General features: G+C 42.8%; 1 protein-coding gene across 3 annotated transcripts in view; it reads right to left on the reverse strand.

Moving 5' to 3' along the window:
* Positions 1-18320, reverse strand: part of pde4dip (phosphodiesterase 4D interacting protein) — a 161777-nt gene extending 143457 nt beyond the window's left edge. For 2 of the 3 annotated variants that reach the window (XM_061738891.1, XM_061738890.1), the window contains exons 1-2: positions 9250-9384; positions 3238-3290 (exon numbers count right to left, since the gene is read on the reverse strand). In XM_061738891.1, coding sequence (XP_061594875.1) covers positions 3238-3290; positions 9250-9275 — 79 coding nt within the window. In that variant the 5' untranslated portion in view covers positions 9276-9384. Of the gene's footprint in view, positions 1-3237; positions 3291-9249; positions 9385-18205 lie in introns of those variants that run through there. The other variant, XM_061738892.1, reaches the window with a different exon arrangement.
* Positions 18321-24374: the final 6054 nt, after the last annotated feature.

The following is a 24374-nucleotide window of genomic DNA, read 5'->3' on the forward strand; positions in this document are numbered from 1 at the left end:
TTAGGAAAGATCTATTTAGGTACAAACATGTACATCATTTACAGTTCAGAATCCTTCTGTACATGTAGTAAATATCTAATTTAACAACAGAAATATCTGCGGCTAAATATCTTTTTTTTTAAATAGAGCGGATGCGGCTTATATGCAGGTGCAGCTTATAGTCCAGAAAATACGGTACTATAAAATCCATACTGTTTTTAAATGCTGCTAAATCTATTTTGCTACTTTGTATGTTTTATGTTTGTAAATATCTGCAATGTTAATTCCGGATAGTCAAACTTAGCCATTAAATGTTAAACGGCTCGCCGTACCGGCCTCCTCACGAACACTCGCTGAAACACGTCCAGATCGCCGGAGTCTCCAGGAGGTCCGGCAGCGTTCCCAGAAACCGTACCGGAGCTTCACCCCCGAGGAACCGAGCCAGGGTGTTGGGGGGGAGACGGGGGAGTTACGGGGGAGTTACGGGGGGTTTCAGGGGGTCTGGGGGGGCCGGTGGAGCAGGGCGGAGCAGGGCGTCCCTCAGGACGTAATCAGGACCAGCCTGGCAGACTTCTGCTTTCTGACGGCTCCTAAAACTGCAGCCCATCAAACTTTATTAGGAAACCTCCCGGAGACGAGGACGCGGGTTCTGGACCGAGTCCTGAGCCGTTGCCTAGACGACCAGAACCCCGGCTGCAGCCAGGGTTCTGATGTCATGGACCCCGGCGGGCTCTGATCCCGGTTCTGATCCCGGCCCAAGTCTGACTAAAATAAGACTAAAATACTCAGACTTTTAATCGACTGAAACTTGACACGACTAAAAGGAGAATGAACGTGACTAAAACTAATAAACTAATAAAAACTAAAATGATGAAACCAGGACTAGTAGATCTATTTATCCAAACCCATTTTACAATTCAAAGAATTTTATCTTATTATTATATTATTGTTACTTATAGACTCAAGAATACATTCATTCCAGATACAGAAAACTCTAATTTGAGTTTACAACATATTTATTTTTCCGCAATTTTCCTCATATTTTTCTTTTTCCATGACACATTGGGTTTTCTTTTCCACGTCTATGTAGGAAAGTGGATCCAAACATGGATCTTCTTCTTCTCCCCCCCAGAGCAGATCACCACGTGGCCGACGTTGTCGACGATATTTAGTCATAATTTCCGTTGACAAAAGCAACTTTAGTTGGACATGAACCGGTCTTGCAGGGCGTATTGTGTACATGTACAACTTAAGATGTTAGCAGATGTGGCTCTTGTAGATTCTCATACTGATCGACCGTCATACTGGCTCTCCAAAATAATTGCCCCCCCGATTCTCCAAACTGAGACCCCTGAAACAGCCAACACACCAACTTCTCATAAATACTTCCACTGAATATTTTAAATATTGACATCGGCATTATGTTGTAATCTTTTTTTAAGAGTATTATATAAGGGTTTAAGGTTTTCTTCAAGGCAATTGAGGAAACAGTGGCAGATAAATACCTTGAAGCTGATCTCCAGCTGGTCCCATGTAGGTTCCCAGCTGGACGCCACAGTAAAGGATCCATGAAGGATAGACTGTTGCTATGAGCTTTTATTCTGAAAGTGACCTTATTTTGATTCTCTTATTATAGTACAAAAGCAGACGTGACGTCACCAGCAGCAGAACTAAACCAGAGAAACTACTGAAAACATGGACATTAAACCAGAGAAACTACTGAAAACATGGACATTAAACCAGAAACTACTGAAAACATGGACATTAAACCAGAGAAACTACTGAAAACATGGACATTAAACCAGAGAAACTACTGAAAACATGGACATTAAACCAGAGAAACTACTGAAAACATGGACATTAAACCAGAGAAACTACTGAAAACATGGACATTAAACCAGAGAAACTACTGAAAACATGGACATTAAACCAGAGAAACTACTGAAAACATGGACATTAAACCAGAGAAACTACTGAAAACATGGACATTAAACCAGAGAAACTACTGAAAACATGGACATTAAACCAGAGAAACTACTGAAAACATGGACATTAAACCAGAGAAACTACTGAAAACATGGACATTAAACCAGAGAAACTACTGAAAACATGGACATTAAACCAGAGAAACTACTGAAAACATGGACATTAAACCAGAGAAACTACTGAAAACATGGGCATTAAACCAGAGAAACTACTGAAAACATGGACATTAAGGATCTTTGGTGGAACATTTAGTCTCGTTTTGGACAACGAAAATGAAGACACATTTCAGCAGAGTTTTTATTTTGTAATCTACATTTTAGTCTGGTTTTTATTCCTCTACGATATTGCATTATATATTTCATTATCCTTATCGTCACATGACCAGCATTTTCGTTGCGTCTCGTCTCGTTTTCCTCAGGTGATGAAGGTTCGTTGACGACGATATTTAGTCATAACCTTCATTGAAGAAAGCAGCTTTAACTCAGAGAGACGTGGAGACCTGGATTTGGTCGACTTAATCACGCCTAGGGCTGGGCGATAAGGACCAAAAGTCATATCTCGATATTTTCTAGCTAAATGGCGATACTCGATATATATCCATATTTTTTCTGTGCCATAATTGGGGTTTCCCCCAAAGCATTATAGCATAGCATCTCTGTTAGCATCTCTGTTAGCATCTCTGTTAGCATCTCTGTTAGCTTCATTTTTTCTGAGGCAAACCCTTAAAAAAACAGTCTGTTTTAATACAAAGCCTCGTGCCAAATGTCACACAGGTTCATTTATTAACAGAGGTTTGCACAATATCAAAATGTATAAAACAAATGAAATAAAAATAAACTGCCTGCATATATAGAATAAAAATGCTTCTTGAATAAAATAAAACAAATATCCCTTTCCTGCATAACAATTAAATTAAAATACACTGTAATTAATACAATGTAGACAGTAACAGGCAGACTTTTCCACTGACGTTGACAGTTGTGCAAATAACAAAACATTTGTGCAAATCTCAAATAAAACATTCAAGTCAATTTGTCACAAAATAAGCTATATCAAAATCATAAAAAAAAAAAATAATAATAATTTAATAATCAATATAAACAATATTGTCTCGTACCATATTGCGTTTGAAAATATATCGATATATATTAAAATCTCGATATATCGCCCAGCCCTAATCACGCGTCTCTGCAGCAGCAGCATAGACAAACAGTGATAAGACTAGGACTGAGTGGAGGGAGATAAGGAGATAAGAGAGTGTCGGTATCTCACCCATCATGGGTCCGATGCTCCGGGGCCGGGCGGGTTTATCTGCACCGCAGTGCCTGAAACAGAGACAGTCGTCAGTCGTCAGCAAACAGAATAATCCCCCATCACAACTCTGGAAGGAGCTTCCTGCAGCTCCGACATGGAGGGAGATGTGTTTCTTAATTATTCAATCAAGAAAAAGATTGCTTCAATCAAAAAATATACTTTCAATTAAAAAAAAATTTCACTTCAATCATAAAACCTTTTTTCCGAACCCTATTATCTCTCACTCCAAAGAGATCTGGATCAAAATACATACAATGCATCAATTATTTCATTATAAACAAATGTATTGTTCTCTGGCATTACCCCATAATCAGCATAGGGAAGACGTCAGTATATTGGGAGGACTGGCCCGTAATGGACTAATGTCATATTACTGATTTATATGAGAAAAGGGTGTTTATGTCGTTCTCTGATATAAAAAGAAAATACAATCTCCAAGGAAAAGGACATTTTTGGAAATATCAGAGACTGTATCACATCCAGGATTCCGTACAAGGATGGAAATCACATCATGGACTATTTCACATCACCTGCAGCTTGTCACACAAGGGCTCGGCAACCCAAAATGTTGAAAGACCAAAAACCAAAAACACAAAAAAGAAATATGTCTGGAGCCGCAAAAAATGAAAAGTCTTGTATAAGCCTTAGAATGAAGGCAAATGTCGAGAAAAAAGTCCAAATGTCGAGAAAAAAGTCAAAATTTTGAGAAAAAAGTCGAAATGTCATGAAAAAAGTCAAAATTTCGAGAAAAAAGTCGAAATGTTGAGAGAAAAGTCGAAATGTCAAGAAAAAAGTCGAAATGTCGAGATTAAAAAGGAAAGGAAAAAGGAAGAAAAAAAGGAAAAAAAGAAAAAAAAGAAGAAAAAAAGAGAAAAAAAGGAAAAAAAGAGAAAAAAGGAAAAAAAAGGTAAACATTTTTGAAAAAGCTCCAGATGCGCAATTTTAACTCTCCAATGATCAAAATACTGGATACCTTCCCCTGCCTCATCATCATCTCTTGCCTCGACGCGGGGCCCCACGGCTGCTGGAGACCCGGTCGGATCTGTGATTTTTGTAACAAATGTATCAAACGAGCCTTTCAGAGAGGCATTAAACTCTTCCATTTTCTTTAGTTTTTTTCTTTTTTCATCCCCTGATGGAAATTTCCTGAATCTGTCTCGTTCTCTCGACATTGTGTGACAGTTTGTTCCAACTCCACCGTCTGGATCAGAGCAGCTTGTGTCTGCGCTTGGTCTGATCAGTTGTATTGAACAACAGACATTGCATCATTGCACATATTTATTGATATGCACAGACTAGTACACATTTAGGTCTGTAATGGAACGTGACTGTTGATATTTAGAAGGGAAAAAAAAAATTGAAAAAAAAAAAAAAAAAAAACGGCCCATAGCGCGAGGCCCACATAGATACTACACTGCATCAGTCTGCCTTTCTGGAAAACGGTTGTGAACAATCTGAGTAACTGGTTGGGAAGTGACACCATTATCTCCCAGATTCTGCCTATTCACCGCACAAATCGGCACAGATTACTTTGTAATCCTGTATTTGACCCGGTCTTTGTACGTTTGGACCATATAGAAACTTAATTCTCATCAGTTGTGTGAAATAAGACCTGGAAACAGGCATTTTGGCGTAGAATTGTCAAATTGGTTTAATTCACCGTACGAATTGTTACAGATTACTTTTGTAATCCTGTATTTGACCCGATCTTTGTACGTTTTGACCGTATAGAAACTGAATTCTTGCCATTGTAAGAATGAGATGAACCTGCTGGATCTACTGCCCTTACTTTTGAACAACTTGTGCTTTTTATTATTTTACCTCTTTTCTTATCATTTTATTTGTTATTTATGTTTTAATTGTGTCTTTCCGTTTTTAATGTTGATGTAAAGCACTTTGAATTACCTTGTGTTGAATTGTGCTTTATAAATAAACTTGCCTTGCCTATTAGGGGACAGGAGCCAAATACACAACATAACAAGCAGAGTATTCTCTGTAATCATGGCGGGGACTACAACGGCTGCCAGGACGATACTTAAAACTGTGGAAAACACCCAAACCCACAGAACTGAAAGAGTGGATAAACATGATAAAGAAGCTTCATATGAACTTCTGCTCAACAGGTTGAACAATACAAACCAGACCAAAGCACCAGTCTGGGATTGTTCTGGGCCCAAATCACATCACGTTGATGAGCCTATAGTATGAACCTCCCTCCGATTGTATTGTATCCAGCTCTATAATCCATGGTATGGATATCTCCAGCTATGCAACCATCAATATTCCCTCTTTACAAACAGTAACGTTCACACTGTATCTTTATTAGGGCCCGAGCACTGACAGTGCGAAGGCCCTATTGTATCTGTAGGAATTCTCCTTTTTATTTTCCTCGTTTTTCTTCTGACGAAATGAGGGTCTTTTTTCCCCCTAAACGTGCCCCAAAAGTCACCAAATGTATCACCAAGCCAGTCCTGGTGAAAAATGTGATATTTAATGGTTTACATTAATGGGCGTGGCCTAACGGCTCAACAGCGCCCCCTAGAAAACTTTGTTCCTCAAGCCCCACGATACGGTTTGACGTACATGCACGAAAATCAGTACACACCTGTATCATGTCGCAACTTAAAGAAAAGTCTCTTGGTGCCATGGCCGAAACCCAACAGGAATTCGGCCATTTTGAACATTTTCAATTAATCGTGTAATTTTGGTGCAATTTATGCCATTCCTTCGGCAATTAATACGGCCCGAACCGTAACGTGCACCCAGGTGTGTTATACATCAAAATGTGCGTCTCCATCCTGCAACGCATTACTTTTCTCAGTCAAAAGCGTTACCGTGGCGACGCTAGACGCCAAAAAGCGCGCCCCCCTTCATCTGATTGGTCCATATTTGATAGTTACTACTTTCTGCTATAACTTTTAAATGGTTTGACATAAAGAGTCATGGTGGAGTCATCGGACTCAGTTTTGAGTCCTTGACCTTTACTGGTGAAAATTGCACGTGCGAGGACCCGTTCATCGCTGCTTGCAGCTTTAATTCTATGTGTGTCTCAATGTAAAGTTTTGTACTGTCAAATACCAGAGACGAAGAAATGAAAACTTGAATTACAAAAAAAAAACTTTTTCAATCAAAGAAAAAAAGTGCATTCTTTTCAATTCTTTGATTGAAAAAATGTTTTTGATTGTGAATTTTTTTTTATTGAAAATGTATGTTTTGATTGAAGCAATCTTTTTTTGATTGAATAATTAAGAAACGAATCTCCCTCCACACTCCGAGGCTCAGAACTGTTCCTGGAGCTGAGCTGGAGGGGGAGGAGGTGGAAACTGAGTCAGCGCTTCAGGTCACACAGTCATCAGTCACCCGTGAGGACAGTAAACAAGGACGGGGGGAAGTCTGAGCTGCTGCTGCTCAAACAAACTCCTCTGGATCAGACCGTTGCATAAGAACATGAATAGTTGATGAGAGGAGGATTTATTACCTGAAATCAGCACAAAAACCAGTTCTGAGCTGGACTAATAACTGAAAACAGGACTAGTAACTGAAACCAGGACTAATAACTGAAACCAGGACTACCAGATCTGAAACCAGGACAAGTAGCATTGAAAGCAGGACTAGCGACTCTGAAACCTTAGCGTGGTGGTGAGAAGAGAGATAGCGACAATTAATGCCGGGACGTCAGCAGTGTGGACATATTTCAAAATAAGCGACGAGGAGAGAAGCAAGACAGACTGAGGGCTGTCGGCGCGGCTAATGCACCTAATTGGCTAACGTGGCTAACATGGCTAACCGGCTAACGCGGCTAACCGGAATGTAACAATGGGATTGTTTATGTTGTACTGTGAGTTACGTGGAGTGTTTAATAAAGTTCCCTGTGAGTAAGTGAATACTCAACCGTCCAGTTTGTATAATTAAGGAAGAACAAACTGAAACAGGAACAGCAGCAGCGGCTCAACATCTCCCCCTAGAGTCGCTAACCAGTAACTACAACAACAATGAAGTATCGGTGGGTGGTATCGGAGTATTTTTGCGAGTACGAGTATATGAGAGCAGTATCGGCCCCGATACCGATACCAGTATCGGTACCGGGGCTGTAGCCTACACCGTAGGGTACGGGGCTACCAGTATCGGTATCGAGCATCCCTAAACAAGATGTTTAAAAATGGCGGGGAAGGTGCAGTCCGGAACCGGAAATGCGTTGCTACCAAGCAAACCAATCACAGCCCTCTCTGTCTGCGTTGAGTCGTAGTTACATTTATTGGGAGGTGCTAGCAGGCTACAGCGTAGGCTACGGAGAGACTCCCGCGTAGGCGCGTACCAAACGGTGTAGGCTACGGAGAGACTCCCACGTAGCCGCGTTCCCTACGGCGTAGGCTACGGAGAGACTCCTGTGTAGCCGCGTACCAAACGTTGTAGGCTATGGAGAGACTCCTGTGTAGCCGCGTACCTTACGGCGTAGGCTACGGAGAGACTCCCACGTAGCCGCGTACCCTACGGCGTAGGCTACGGAGAGACTCCCACGTAGCCGTGTTCCCTACGGCGTAGGCTACGGAGAGACTCCTGTGTAGCCGCGTACCATACGGCGTAGGCTACAGAGAGACTCCTGTGTAGCCGCGTACCATACGGCGTAGGCTACAGAGAGACTCCCACGTAGCCGCGTACCATACGGCGTAGGCTACGGAGAGACTCCTGTGTAGCCGCGTACCAAACGGTGTAGGCTACGGAGAGACTCCCGCGTAGCTGCGTACCAAACGGTGTAGGCTACGGAGAGACTCCTGTGTAGCCGCGTACCCTACGGCGTAGTTTACGGAGAGACTCCTGCATATCCGCGTACCATACGGCGTAGGTTACGGAGAGACTCCTGTGTAGCCGCGTACCATACGGCGTGGGCTCTGCGTTGATTTAACGCAGAACCATAATTCCGCCTTAAGAGACCACTGCAACAGGTGGTGGGTTCTTAGACACACACGGGTCACCTGGACCAGAGTAAAGCTGCACCTTCACCCGAGGAGTCTTCCAGGCCGGACTGTTTGCACCACAACAGAACCGGTTAGCCTGAGATTTCCCATGAGCCACTGCAGCTCTGAGTAGGAGGCTTTCCAGTTCCAGCTGCTGTTATTAAGCTGTGACATAAGAAATGAGCAAAATCAGGGTCGGAAAGAACTGAAAAAAGGACTAGTAGAACTGAAACCAGGACTAGTAGAACTGAAACCAGGACTAGTAGAACAGCAAACTAGCAACTAGCAAACTGAAACCAGGACTAGTAGAACTGAAACCAGAACTAGTAGAACTGAAACCAGGACTAGTAACTGAAACCAGGACTAGTAGAACTGCTAGTCCTGGTTTCTGGTCCGGCAGCATTTGTCTTGTTTCAGTAGCAACATCTTAAACAAAGACGTTTGGATCATCTGATGAGCATAAATGTGACATCACTGAGTTCGTCCATTTCTTTTAATAGTTGCTGATCTTATTTGTGCGGTGAGTTTCTGGTTTTTAAGGCGTCCACTAAACTGACGTCCCTCATAAGTCCGTCCAACAGAATCTCCAGAAACCCAGAAACCTCCTCCCAGAACGTTTAACCGTCTCTGGGCCCCGAGCTGAACGTTTTGTTCCGTTCAAACGTCTCATTGCAGCTCTGAAGAGCCGAACTGTGATTGTTTACGTCGGTAGTAAGATCACAGCGGTGGAGGAGGCGGCGGAGCGTCATGGCAACCGTCCGTTGAAAAAGGTCCAAATGTCAGCAGTGGACTGAGATAATTCGGGTGTTTACTTTGAAAACGGAGCTCAGCCAATGGCGGGCCGAGCTGCCGGAGCCGTGTTTGACCAGCTCACATGCAGCTCTGCCGGGGAGCACGGACTCTCCGTCTGCTTTCAGAGGCTTTTCTGGGCTGTTTATACATCAAAAAAAGCAGCCGCGGCTCAGAAACCACGAACACATGAATCATCCGGCCGTTGCATGAGAGTGAGCCTCACCTTCCTCGGTACAGAAACCCACTCATCTTCCAGCCGAATGCTTGGAATTCCTTGGAATCCTCTGCCAGGTGAGGGGGGTCCTGGTACCCTAGGTTAATCCTAGTCCGCCAGGGGAAAGGGGGGGTCCTGGTACCCCTGGTACCCCTGGCACCCCAGGTGAGGGGGCGTCCTAGTCCTCCAGGTGAAAGGGGGGTCCTGGTACCCTAGGTTAATCCTAGTCCGCCAGGTGAAAGGGGGGGTCCTGGTACTCCTGGTACCCTAGGTAAATCCTAGTCCGCCAGGTGAAAGGAGGGGTCCTGGTACCCCTGGTACCCCTGGTGAGGGTGGTTCTGGTACCCCAGGTGAGGGGGCGTCCCAGGTCTCGGAGCCTCCTGGGTCTCTGACCCGGTGTTTACCCCCCAGCAGCAGGGACAGGAAGAGAGAGACCTGGGTCGGGACCTCGGTCTCTGGTCCGTCTGCTCGGAGCAGCTGATTCGACGTGGCAGAGAGAGAGAGAAAGCGCGGGTCACGGCGGGCGAGCGGAGGTGCAGATCTGTCCCAGCATGCTCTGGGACACACCTCGCTGGAGCAGCTGCTGGAACTGCTGTTTCTGCCTCCGGGGTTTCCTCCCCCCCCCCAAACGTCTACACCTCCTCCATGCAGGTGGGGACGAGTCGGGGCAGGTAGAACTGGAACCAGGTGGATCCAGGTACGAATCCAGACGCTAAACTCCTCCGGCAGCTACAGGAGCTGGTTCACACGCTCAGTCCTGCATTCCTGCTTCTGTCTCTCTCTTTCCCTCTTTCTCTCCGTCTCCCTCTACCAATCTCTCCCACCTCTCTCTCTTTCCACCTCTCTCCTTCTCTCTCTCTCTGACTCTCTCTCTCTCTCTTTCTCTCCGCCTCCCCCTCTTTCCTTCTCTCTCTACCTCTCTCTCCACCTCTCAATTCAATTCAATTCAAATTGGCTTTATTGGCATGAATGGTAACCATTGTTGCCGAAAGCTACATATACCTACAATAAATCACGACACAATCAATACACGAAACACCAATACAACTACAACAAATACCCAACACCAAATATCTAACACATGCAATATATATATACAGAACTAGCTAACTAACTAACTTCTCTCTCTCCCCCTCCACCTCTTCCCCTCTCTCTGTCAATAAGGTGGTGATTCAGGAGACGCTTGTTGAACGTTCAGAGGAATTTGGACACATTCCCTGTTTCTGTCCGTCCGTCCGTCCGTCTGTCTGTCTGTCTGTCTGAGTTTCTGAGCTAAAGCTTCGATTCTGCAGGAAGAATCCGTCCATTCATGGTGAGAGGTGATGTGGAGGAAACTCAGTGTCCCAACGAAGGAACTAGCTGGTCCTGGAATATATATGTCACACACACACACACACACACACACACACACACACACACACACACACACACACACACACACACACACACACACACACACACACACACGTTGGGCTGTCCCTGAGAAAATAAGCAACGTGTATGTAGCGTTAAATGCTATGAGCACTAGCGTGGGCGGGTGCAGCGGTTGACCGCCGGTGACCACAAGAAAGCCAAACACCAAACCGGCAAAGTTCATGTAGGACAAAAATACTGTTGATGCTTCTCTTCGTCAGTTTTAATGCATCATCAACGGCAGAGACACAAACTACAATCCTGAATGCTTCTATTCAACAGCCTAAGATGCTGTCACCGTTGTTGACACTCTGGAGGGTTCTGGGATGGTCTGGAAGGGTTCTGGGATAGTGTGGAAGGTTTCTGGGATGTTCAAAGGGCTCTAGGTTGGTCTGGAAGGGTTCTGGGGTGGTCTGGACGGGTTCTGGGTTGGTCTAGAATGGTTCTAGGGTGGTCTGGAAGGGTTGTAGGATGGTCTGGGAAGGTTGGGATGGTCTGGAAGGGTTCTAGGGTGGTCTGGAAGGGTTGTAGGATGGTCTGGGAAGGTTGGGATGGTCTGGAAGGGTTCTAGGGTGGTCTGGAAGGGTTCTGGGGTGGTCTGGAAGGGTTCTAGGGTGGTCTGGAAGGGTTCCAGGGTGGTCTGGAAGGGTTCCAGGGTGGTCTGGAAGGGTTCTGGGGTGGTCTGGAAGGGTTCTAGGGTGGTCTAGAAGGGTTCTGGGATGGTCTGGAAGGATTCTGGGATGGTCTGGAAGGGTTCTAGGATGGTCTGGAAGGGTTCTGGGGTGGTCTGGAAGGGTTCTAGGATGGTCTGGAAGGGTTCTGGGGTGGTCTAGAAGGGTTCTGGGATGGTCTGGAAGGGTTCTGGGATGGGCTGGAAGGGTTCTGGGATGGTCTAGAAGGGTTCTGGGATGGTCTGGAAGGGTTCTGGGATGGTCTGGAAGGATTCTGGGATGGTCTGGAAGGGTTCTAGGGTGGTCTGGAAGGGTTCTGGGACGGTCCGGAAGGATTCTAGGATGGTCTGGAATGGTTCTAGGGTGGTCTAGAAGGGTTCTGGGATGGTCTGGAAGGGTTCTGGGATGGTCTAGAAGGGTTCTGGGTTGGTCTGGAAGGGTTCTGGGATGGGCTGGAAGGGTTCTGGGATGGTCTAGAAGGGTTCTGGGATGGTCTAGAAGGGTTCTAGGATGGTCTGGAAGGGTTCTAGGATGGTCTGGAATGGTTCCACGGTGGTCTGGAATGGTTCTTGGATGTTCAAAGGGTTCTGGGATGGTCTGGAAGGGTGTATGGTGGTCTAGAATGGTTATTGATTGTTCAAATGGTTCTCTGGAAGGATTCTATGGTAGTCTGGAAGGTTCTGGGATGGTCTAGAATGGTTCTACGGTGGTCTGGAAGGGTTCTAGGATGTTCAAAGGGCTCTAGGTTGGTCTGGAAGGGTTCTGGGGTTTTAGGGTCCTCCCATTCAGTTCCACAGCTCCTCCCCCTGTTGGAGTCTCCTCCCCCTGCTCAGCAGGACCTGGAGACACTAGTCCAGCATCCGTCTTTAGTAGCTTGATTATTGTAACAGCATCTTTACATCCACCTTAAAAGATCAGTTAGACAACTGCAGCTCACCCAGAACTTTCAGAACCCTCTCTCCTCTCACTCCTCCACCCTTTTCTCCTGAAAGGACCTTGTTTCAGACCAAAGTCCTGCAGCAGGAGACGTTTCTGCTGCAGATCGTGATGAGTGGAGGAGACGGAGCATCTGCAGGCCGAGCCCTGGAACTGTCAGCAGGAATCAGGTCAGCGGAGTCAGTGACCTCGAACAGAACGGCGCCGCTCTGGTGGCAGAACATGAGTGCGACCTGTGTTTACAATTTGTTTGGCCACCGTCAATGTTTTCTTGTATTTTACCTGTTTTATATTCTAACGTCACACTTAAAAGTAACTCCACTTCTCTGTCACTCCAAACCAAAGACTCTGGTTCATCTTGGAAGTAACTGGAAGTTACTCGTGTCATTTGTTGATGTTTTTTTCCAGGATTCTGATTGGCTAGCATGACTTTATCTTCTCGTTACACTGCCCCCTGTAGGTTTGGCTGCTCATAGCACCTTAACAGATATTTATGCAGGTTCCTGGAAATGATGGGATTTTTCAAAACGTAGAGGGGAAAATATCAGTTTTTGCAAATACCAGCTATGTGGAAACGTGGCCTTAGTTTGAACCCGAACCTGGAGATGAACTGACTGTTGGACCCGGAACCTCGTGGTCTGTGGAACGGCAGGTTTCAGTAACTGCTCAGTTGTGGCGGTTTAGAAAGTTTCCCGTTGGTTCAGTCCAGGTTTTAGTTTTTAAACTTCTTTGTAGATTTGATTTGCAGCTTCTTCTTTTAATTTCATGTGAACGAGTAACGGCCGGGAGCAGAGTTAAGATAATAAGCAGTTAAAGGTTTGAAATAACTTCATCCTCTGTAAAAACCAAGGATGAAGTTATTTCAGTTTTATTTCACTCCGGCCTTTGTTTTAATGAACAAATTAAGAAAGTTGTCCAGTCCTGTTTTTACCAGCTGAAGCTAATTTCCAAAATCTAATCTTTTTTATCTCCTGATAATCTCCACAAAGTTGTCCATGCTTTTATTCTGTCTGGCCTGGATTATTGTAACACCCTGTACACCGGTGTTTCTCAGTCATCACTCCACCGCCTTCAGTTGGTACAAAACGCAGCTGCTCGTCTTTTAAATCTTTACTAAAAACATTCCTTTTAAATACCAAACAATGTATTGCACTACTATGGAAAAGAACCATCAACCATCAAGTACCAGCAGTCAATGGTTAAAACAAATGTTATCAGGCCAACCGTTGGAAACAATGACTTATGTATTTGAAGGTAAATGGAAGCCCGTTATTGAGACAGAAAACCAAACGGATGACTAACTGTGGGTATGGAAATATCCAAAATTGTGAATGTTCATGTATTTTTTTCGCTATTACACTTATTATAATTATAATAATAATAATTATTATCCATATAAAGATGAAACTACCGGAGTCCTTGTTCCTTGTTGGACAATGTTCGAACCTGGCCAATAAAGCTGATTCTGATTCTGATTCTGATTATATATATATATATATATATATATATATATATATATATATATATATATATATATATATATATATATATATATATATATATATATATATATATATATATATATATATACTCTACATATAATATATATATATTTTTTCTGTTATTTTTAATTTCGCTTATTATCATTACTATTATTTCACAATACATTACATTGTGTTCATAATCTGTCTAATAACAAGAGAAGCATATTGTTCATTCTGTGTTTCTATTGTGATTGTTTTGTTTTAAGCTGTGTTTTTTGCTATATTTGGCAGCTAATCTATTAGAAATGATTGTTGGTACTGTGATTATCTTGTGCTGCTATAAAACTCAAATAAAGAAAACTTCCTTTTTAGAAAAGCTTTTATTGTGGTGTGAATATTGTCATTAATTCTAGACTTGGTTATTGCCGTCTTATGTTCTTATCCACTATGCACTGTATTTTTATCTTGATGTATTTTATTGTTCTCGGGAAGCACTTTGTAACTTTGTTAAGAAAGGTGCTAAATAAATAAAGTTTATTATTAGGGCCCAAGCACTGACAGTGCGAAGGCTCTATTGTATCTGTAGGAATTATTTTTCTCGTTTTTGTTTTTATCCTCGTTTTTCTTCAGACGAAATGAGGGCCTTTTTCCCCCTAAACGTGCCCCAAAAGTCACCAAATTTTGCACCAAGCCAGGCCTGGCGAAAAATTTGATATTTAATGGTTTGCATTAATGGGCGTGGCCTAACGGCTCAACAGCGCCCCCTAGAAAACTTTGTGACTCAAGCCCCACAATACGGTTTGATGTACATGCACAAAAATCGGTACACTCCTGTATCATGTCACAACTTAAAGAAAAGTCAACAAACCCAACAGGAAGTCGGCCATTTTGAATTAATCGTGTCATTTTGGCGCAATTTATGCCATTTCTTCGCCCGAACCGTAACGTGCACCCAGGTGTGTTATACATCAAAATGTGCGTCTCCACCCTGCGACTACACGCATTACTTTTCTCAGTCAAAAGCGTTACCATGGCGACGCTAGACGCTAAAAAGCGTGCCCCCCCCGCCCCCCCCACCCTTCATCTGATTGGTCCATATCTGATAGTTCCTACTTTCTGCCATAACTTTTGAATAGTTTGACATAAAGAGTCATGGTGGTGTCATCGGACTCAGTTTGAGTCCTTGACCTTTATTGGTGAAAATTGCACGCGCGAGGGCCCGTTCATCGCTGCTTGCAGCTTTAATTATTATTATTATTACCAACGGGCTGAGTTTCAGGAAGCTGGTCTCCTCGTCTGCAGTGAATAATCTGCTCCCTCACGTCTCTGCAGAACGACGGACGGGTTCTCCGACCGTCACGACCAACAACAGCTCTAGACAGTGGCCAGGTCGGGTCCAACGGCGCCGGCCTGGTCCAAACCCGCTCCCACATCAGCACCAGAGCTCTGCCTCACTTCTGCACCTCGCCGTGACATCTGTGCTCCGTCTGGAGCGCCGCTGGACGGATTCAGGAGTTTTCTGTTTAAATAAACTCCCAGAATTCCTAGTGTTTGGTGGGTTGGGCCCCCCGGCGCCGTTTTATAGACTCCAGAACTTCACAACCCAGTATTTGGTCCACGTGCAGAGAGCCGGACCGACCGTAGCAGGATCTGCAGGAGGATCCCGGCTACAACAGAGAAATAAAACCAGCCCACCAGAACCAGAATATTCATGTACCTCCGGTCCAAATGGGTTCTGGCACATTTGCAGGTTTGAATTTTCTCCAGTTTTGGACTTCATCTTTCTGAAACTCGGACTTTTGGCGTAAATGTTTATAAAGTCAGAAACTCTGGCCATAATTCTGAGCTCAAAACCAGATATTTTTGTTTAATTATTCAAGTTATTGTAATAATATTAGTGATATTTACTTTATGCTGAACTGTTTTGCACCGTTTTATTTTACAAGTTTATTAAATTGGAAGGTCAGAGATGTTTCTGTCAAATTTGTGAGTTTATAAACCCAAACATTTTTTTTTTTTTTAATATGTATTTATTGCTTTTCAAAATTTCAAAGACACAGAACAGACAAATGAAAAAAGAAAAGATAAATAAAAGCCCTCCCCCCACCCTCAAAACAAACAAAACTTGAACAGTAAGAAACATCTCGTAAGAAAATAGTAAAGGTCACAATCACTACAATAGACTAATTTTAATTAAAGAAAACTGTACAAAGTAAAAAGTAAAATGAGTAGTAAACACAGCAAGGAGGTTCCCATTGATACATTAGTCTTTTCTTTGAAACCATTGCAGTTCAGGGTCACACATTTTCTTAAACGTGTCCTCACTGTCTTTGTTACACTGTAAAACCTAACGGTACATCTTAATAACAGACGTAAGTTGAAATAACTTAAACTTTGGTAAAAGTTGTGGTCACTCATTGCCATCAGTTATGATAACAAAAAATGAATTAAATAAATGTTTGAAGTTGGTATAAGATGTCTGTGTTTGTATTGTGTTAAAGCAACTTAAAGTTGAGTTATTTAAGTTATGACAACTAAAATGGTTTAAGGCAAATCGGTTTCCTAAAATGGATTGAGGATCTAGAAGTTGTAACCACTAGAATGTGATAATTTAATTTAGAGGAATAAAACTGAGTAACTTGAACTTAAGTGCTAACATGTATGTAAAGAAGATTCAATTAAGTTAGTCTGGCTTGATGCAAATTAATACAATCAACACTTTTTAAATAAGACTGGAGGAAATACGACATATGAGTGTATAATACGTATTAGTTTTAAGTTCAGTTTACTGAATGAAATGGTACTATCAAATGTATTTAACCAAGTTTTTTTACACTTAAATTGTTTGAGTTAATAAACTATAATGGTTTTATGCAATCGGTTTCCTCAAACAGTTTGAGTTCAACTAACTTATCAGGTTGTACAAAGTCTCAGTCTCTCCAGGTGAATCTTACCTGCCATTTCTCTCAGCCATAAATCACATGGTTGGTTCACCTGTAGGTCGATGTAAGGTGCTATAAAAATAAAGTACATTTACATGGGTGCAGTGTCTGCCCTCCAAGTCCGGAGGAAAAGCTTTTTTACAATGACAGTTCCAAACAGAACAGCCTTTTCTGATATTTGTTGGCAAAAGACAAAGGAGTAGTTTCCCAGAGAACGACTACAAGTGGATCCGGCTCCCAACGTCTCCCATAAACCATAGAGAAGCAAAGGAAAACACCTTTCCAGTATTTATGAAGTTTACTGCATAACCAAAAACAATGTCCTACATTACCAGTCGCAGACTTGCATCTGTTGCAAAAGGGGTGAAACGTCAGGAAAGAAACTATGCAGCTTCATTGCAAAACTGCAAATTGCAAAACTTAATTCGTAGAAAATTGAACTAAAGGTGAAACAAATATATTATTTCCCACTACATGCAAAGTGAGATATTTCATGATGTTTATGGCTCACAGTTTAGGAAAACCCCAAACACTAAAAAGATTAGAATGTTTTATGAAATCAACAAACAATTCAATCATCAAAATTATGACAAATAAAGGCTTAAACTATCTTGCTTTGCATGTAATGAGACTATGTAATATATTAGTTTCACCTTTTAAGTTGAATTATTGAAATAAATTAGCTTTTACACCATATTCTAGTTGAATTATTGAAATAAATGAACTTTTACACCATATTCTAGTTGAATTATTGAAACAAATTAACTTTTACACCATATTCTAGTTGAATTATTGAAATAAATTAACTTTTACACCATATTCTAATGTTCCGACCTTCACCAGTATCTATATTTATATTTACTATAGGAGCATAGGAGGCTATTTCAGTTGCTAGTATGGTTGTCTGTCTGTACAGTCATGCAAGTCCAATGCTATTAAAGCACTTTAAACTTTAAATCAAAGCATGTTGTTTTTTCATATAAAATAAACACATTTTTATTCAGTTTAGAAGTTTTGGGGCTTTTTTTTGGCTCCTGCGCTGCTGAAATCAGGGGTTCCTTATTTCTATTTCTGAAAGGTGGCAGCCCTACCGGGGGGGCCAGAACTGAACTAAATAATAAAGATAATAAATGTGCAGGAATTTGAGCCACAGCAGAGTCTGATGAACCAAAACAGGAAGTCAGGACTAGAAATATAATCCGACACCAACAAAACCAGAACTACCAAAACCTCCAGGTCTCAGAGAAACAGACATAAAAGCTGCAGGACACGATCACGACACGCACATTAACCCCCCGGAAACCCCAGCGCTCATCCTGGAATCACATCTCACTGATCGATACATCATTATCGATCAGCAGCAGCTGCCCCAGACTCTGATCAGACTCTGATCAGCCTGCAGGCGGGGACGCGCACAGACCCACGCACACACCCACGGCCAGGTCCACGCGCGTGCATGTTTATTCTAACAGACAGTTTTTATTCCCCGTGCGCGCCCCCGCGGCGGGTTCATTCTCACCGGTTCCGATGACGCGTCTCAGGCGCGCGGCCGCGGCATCCCGGTCACGTCTGCGGGATCCTGCGCGTGCCCGACAGCTATTCCGTTAGGGTCCCGGTTCCAGTCCTGGTCCTGGTCCTGGTCCCGGGAACCGATCCGGGTCCAGCTCCACGCAGCATCCTGGATCCCGGTGGCGGCGGCGGGGACGCGCGCAGGAACGCGCAGGGACGCGTGCAGGGATGGAGGGTTGGAGGGAGGGATGGATGGAGGGAGGGATGGAGGGAGGAATGGAGGGACGGATGCTCCAGTTTCAGCTGATTGGTGGTTCCCCTGGTCCCCCCCATCCCGGCCCTCCCTCACCAGCTGTGACGCGAACGAAACGTTGAATTAAACTCGTATTAAAGTTAACTGGGTGTTAAATTTAACTGTATTTTAAGGCAAGGTAAGTTTATTTGTAAAGCACAATTCAACACAAGGTCAGTCAAAGTGCTTTACATCAACATTAAAAGCTGCAAGAGACACAATTAAACAGTAAATAACAAATAAAATGAAATAGAATAGAATAGAATAGAATGGTACAATGAGATTAAGCAGCAGCTCCATAAAAGTGCACGCATGGAAAGACTATGAAAACAAAGACTATGTAAACAACAAAATAAGAAACAGGAAACATAAATATATATACACTATGAAAATGAATGAATGGGAGAATAATGCACATAAATGTGTGAAAGAATATTGCACAGTATGAGGTAGCTTATTGGTTCAGAAAGTTCACAGCTTTGGGAAATAAGCTGTGATAAGAAGAAAGAAGAATGATAAAAGAAAACCTGGACCTCGCAGCGACACCGAGGCGTGAACCATTTCACAGATATAAACATACGAAGCCTTTAAGCAGTTTGAAATGTGGAAGATAAAAAGTATTTTCACTTCAACATTAGCTCTTCATAAGTGGTCAGACCTGAGTGGGTCGACTGTTGGCCGACTGTGAGACGACTTTTGGACGACTTCAAACCGACTTTTGGACGACTGCGGGCCAACTGTTGAACGACTGTTGGCCGACTGTGCGTCGACTTTTGGCCGACTGTGGGTCGACTGCGGACCAACTTCAGGCCGATTGTTGGCTGACAGTTGGCCGATTGTTGGCAGACTGTTGGTTGACTGTTAGCCGACTACGGGCCGACTGTTGGCCGACTTTTAACCGACTGTTGGCTGACTGTTGGACAACTGTGGGTCGATTGTTGGCGACCGTTGGCCGACTGTGGGTCGACTGTTGGTCAACTTTTAACCGACTGCGGGTCGACTGTTAAATGAGCGTAAACTGTTGGCCGACTGTTGGCCGATTGTGGGCCGACTGTTAGCTGAATGTGGGTCAACTGTTATCCGAGTTTTGACCGACTTTTGGCCAACTGCGGACCAACTTTAGGCCGATTGTGTGCCAACTGTGGGTCGATTGTTGGCGACCGTTGGCCGACTTTTGGCCGACTGCGGACCAACTGCAGGCCGAATGCGGGACTGCTGAAAGTGTGTCTAGGACACTGCTACTTCACCTGGAAGTGAAAAGATCTTCATCTCCACAGAAGTAAAAAAAAAAGAAGAGGGATGACTGGAGAGAAGAGGAGAGAGAAGAGAGAGAGGAGGAGAGAGGAGAGGAGAGAGGAGAGAAAGGAGAGAGAGGAGAGAGGGAAGGAGAGGAGTTTTTGTTCTCTGCAGGAACGCGAGGCGTCAGCAGGATCTGATGTCGTGTCCAACTGATCGTCCAAGAAAAGCAGAATTCCTCAGAAGTCTGAGGAATTCCAGGGAGCCGCTCTTCCAGCTCAAAGTCCCGGGCCATCAACAACTCATTGTGGTTCTGTTTGGACCCAGACAGAACTCCTCCCGGGGCCAGCTCGGTCTCTTTCATGCAGCCCAGAATGGGCCGGAGCTGTCCAGAACCGAGCGGGGCAGGATTCTGACGGGCCTGTGTTGTGGCCGGATCACTAAACCCGGAGTTCAGCTGAGTTCAGCGGGAAGTTCTGGTGCTGGAATCACTGCCCTGTGTTTCTGCAGCCGAGCGTGAACCGGCCCAGATCCCACCAGAACCGGGTCTGTGTTGAGGCAGCACAGACGTCTGGACCGAGTCTGGTGGCGGGGAGCCCTCTGGTGGCCGCCGGGCAACACTGCATCCGTCTGTCACTCAGAATCACGGATTTGATTTTGATTTGATTTGAAGATTTTATTCCGAACATGCAAAAAGATTACAAAAAAGCAAAAAAAAAACAGAATACAACTACAGGACTGTCTCAGAAAATTAGAATATTGTGATAAAATTCTTTATTTTATGTAATGCAATTAAAAAAACAAAAATGTCATACATTCTGGATTCATTACAAATCAACTGAAATATTGCAAGCCTTTTATTATTTTAATATTGCTGATTATGGTTTACCGTTTAAGATTAAGATTCCCAGAATATTCTAATTTTTTGAGATAGGATATTTGAGTTTTCTTAAACTGCCATGATCAGCAATACATCTAAATATAGGAAATAAAGGGAAATAATGTGCAATATCTTTCATTCACTGCAACGTGCAATTATGTAAATATCCATCTGTAAATATCCGTCTGTTATCTTTTTATATACTAGTATTTCTTATTATTTATTTTTCTTATTATTATTATTATTGTATATACCAGTTTACTGTTTATAGTGTGTTATTATTATTACTGTGTTATTACTATTCTATTGATGCCTCTTGTTTTTTGCACTATCCCCTTTGCTGCTGTAAACTGCAAATTTCCCCTCTGTGGGACTATTAAAGGTTTATCTTATCTTATCTTATTTTATCTTATCTTATCTTATCTTATCTTATCTTATCTTACATCGACATATCTACATATAACTAAATCAATATATATTAACAGAGATATAGATACACAAATACTGTACGGACAGATGGAGGGACCAGAACCTGTTGCAAACGTCTGGCAACAAGTTCTGCATTATCCTCAATAACAGTACAGAATATTCCAGTAAACCCTGAAACACTTATTTTGAATAATTTATCCACAATTAATGCTTCACTATGTCATAAACTATTTTTCTTGCTGGCCTAACAGCAGCAAAAAAGATAATTGCAGTAAGATCGAAACCACCACACACGCTTAACATCTCCCATTGGTGTTTGAGTTTTGGGATATTACATATCTGGAAATATCTACAGCCCCAATCCATAACGCAAAACAACTAAATATTTTATTTTGGTTTATGGCAGCAGATCAAATTAAAGCCAAGCTTGAAAGATGTATTTAAAATTGATATAGACCACCTTGTTGCAGCTATCCTTGTCCAGTTTTTGATATTATTATGTTTTACCTTTGTTTTATTTTGTAATTTTTTTTGTTTTTTATTGTTGTATGATCTTTTTTTTCTGTTTTTCCTTATTATTAATTATTAATTGTTTATATCGAATGCTTAGGTCCGAGGGGTTTGGAACGGGGTGAAAATATGTGTATAATGTTTGTTTGACATCATTGTGGATGCCACCGTTTATAATTAAAAAGAAAAAGAAATATAAATAAAAACATTTGATCACAAAAATAAAAGAGTCAGAACCCGTTTGTGACACGAGAACCGTCAGGATTAGAAAAACCTCAGACGATTCAGGTGTGTGTTAACACAATGCCAGGAGGGAAAGAGACAGGCAACTGTTATGAAACATCTGGAACCGAGTTTCCAGAGCGAGAACGACTCTTCACAAGTGGAAAACATTTGTTTGTGGACGTCCCAGTAAACGTACCATCAGAACCGAGCGCTCCATCCAGGGCCTGCAGGCCCCACCCAGCCTGCTGAAGGATAGCAGCCACATATCTGCTTTTGTGGGACTTTAGAGGTTTAAAATTCTCTTAAAAGCTGAAAATCTGCAGATTTCTGGCAGCCGATGTGATGTCTCATATTTGTATTTTTTTATTTTGTTTCACACAAATACAAGGATGAAGAAGAAAAAAAAAAAAAAAGACAGAAGAAAAAATTCACATAAGGAAAACAACAAGAAGAACTAGAAAATTTCAGGAAATTTTGATATGGGCATGCCCTACCGCCCATTCGTCCCCTCTCGCTGCTTTGGTTTGGGGCTGTAGTGGTTGTGTTCAGGGTGGTTCTATGTCAGTTTAAGGTTTTTACGCTTGTATTTCATTCATTCCTGTGCTCCCAATAGTTATTAATGGGGTGCGCTTTTTGGCATCCAGCGTCCCCACGGTAACACTTTTGATTGAGAAAAGTAATGCCCATCGAGGCACGATGGAGAAGCATCTAACGATGTATGCCATGCATGGGTGCATGTTCTGGTTCAGACTATGTTAACGGATAGGTTTTTGTTTCACCATGGTAAAAAACCCCATCCGAATGAATGGGGCCATTTGGCATGGATTTTGTCATAAAATTTCCTTAAATCCCAGCTTCATGAAATTTTAATATGTTGAAGTCCACAGCGTGCCGAGTCGGGGAACATTTGTACGATGTCTCTACGATAACCTGTTGCCTAGCAACAAGCGTCCAAAGTCAAATGGAAATTTTTTTTAAATTGAAAGTTAAATGTCGCAAAAACCGTAATAATTAGCATGATGAGTTTGTACGGTCCTTTAGTGACAATCGGGCCGAGTGTTTGTACATTTGAACGATGTCTCTACGATAATGTTTGGCCGAGCAATAAGCGTCCGAATTTTCGCCTTTTTTTTTGCTTTTTGGCATCTAGCGTTGCCACGGTAACACTTTTTACTGAGAAAAGTAATGCCCATCGAGGCACGATGGAGACGCATCCAACGATGTATGACATGCATGGGTGCACATTGCGGTTCGGGCCGTATTAACGGACGAAAAAAGCGTGCGGAATAATAAGAATAAGAAAAGGGAAACCTTTCTGTATACCATTATATCGCCTTCATTTTCATGTTTTTCCTCATTTTTTCGGGCGTGTTTTATTTTTTGGGGAATTATTCTTTGGGGATTTCTTTTTCCACATCCGAGCGGGGTCATGCTGTACACCCGCTGGTGTGACGTGGGACTTTTGCGACTTTAGCTTGTTAGCAAAATGTTAGCAACATTGCCCTTTGGGCCATTCTGGACGATTGTAATATGGTCATGCCACTACTTGGCATGCCCATAAATATGTGTGAGGAGTGGTTAGAAGCCTATATAGGCTGATATGAAAACCGCACCCAAAAAGCGCCCCCCCTTCATGTGATTGGTCCATATTTGATAGTCCCTATTTTCTGCCATAACTATAGAATGGTTTGAAGTAAAGAGTCGTGGTGGTGTCATCGGACTTAGTTTTGAGTCCTTGACCTTCATTGGTAAAAATTGCACGCGCGAGGGCCCGTTCATCACTGCTTGCAGCTTTAATTGTTGTTGGTATTGTGTGTCGTGTGATGTTGATTGTATCTTTTTACTGAGTCTTGCAGGGGACTGCCAATGCAAATTAGCCCTTTGGCTACAATAGAGGGTCTGCATTGATGTCACTTCCCCACTGGACCACGGCCCCTTACTGGCACTGAGTATCAAAACATCAGCAAAAACAGCTGCAACTAGTGGAGAAGACGGGATAACAGCCGATTATGGGCTTAAATTAGCGTCAGTTGGACTTGACAGTGACCCGTACAGTTACCAAGAACCAGTGGTCCATGGACATTAATATTTGGTACAGTTACCAAAAACCAGTGGTCCATGGACATTAATATTTGGTACAGTTACCAAGAACCAGTGGTCCATGGACATTAATATTTGGTACAGTTACCAAGAACCAGTGGTCCATGGACATTAATATTTGGTACAGTTACCCCAAGAACCAGTGGTCCATGGACATTAATATTTGGTACAGTTTCCCCAAGAACCAGTGGTCCATGGACATTAATATTTGGTACAGTTACCAAGAACCAGTGGTCCATGGACATTAATATTTGGTACAGTTACCCCAAGAACCAGTGGTCCATGGACATTAATATTTGGTACAGTTTCCCCAAGAACCAGTGGTCCATGGACATTAATATTTGGTACAGTTACCAAGAACCAGTGGTCCATGGACATTAATATTTGGTACAGTTACCAAGAACTAGTGGTCCATGAAATTAATATTTGGTACAGTTACCCCAAGAACCAGTGGTCCATGGACATTAATATTTGGTACAGTTACCAAGAACCAGTGGTCCATGGACA

This window comes from Cololabis saira, chromosome 13, assembly GCF_033807715.1.
Source record: "Cololabis saira isolate AMF1-May2022 chromosome 13, fColSai1.1, whole genome shotgun sequence".
Classification (NCBI taxonomy): domain Eukaryota; kingdom Metazoa; phylum Chordata; class Actinopteri; order Beloniformes; family Belonidae; genus Cololabis; species Cololabis saira.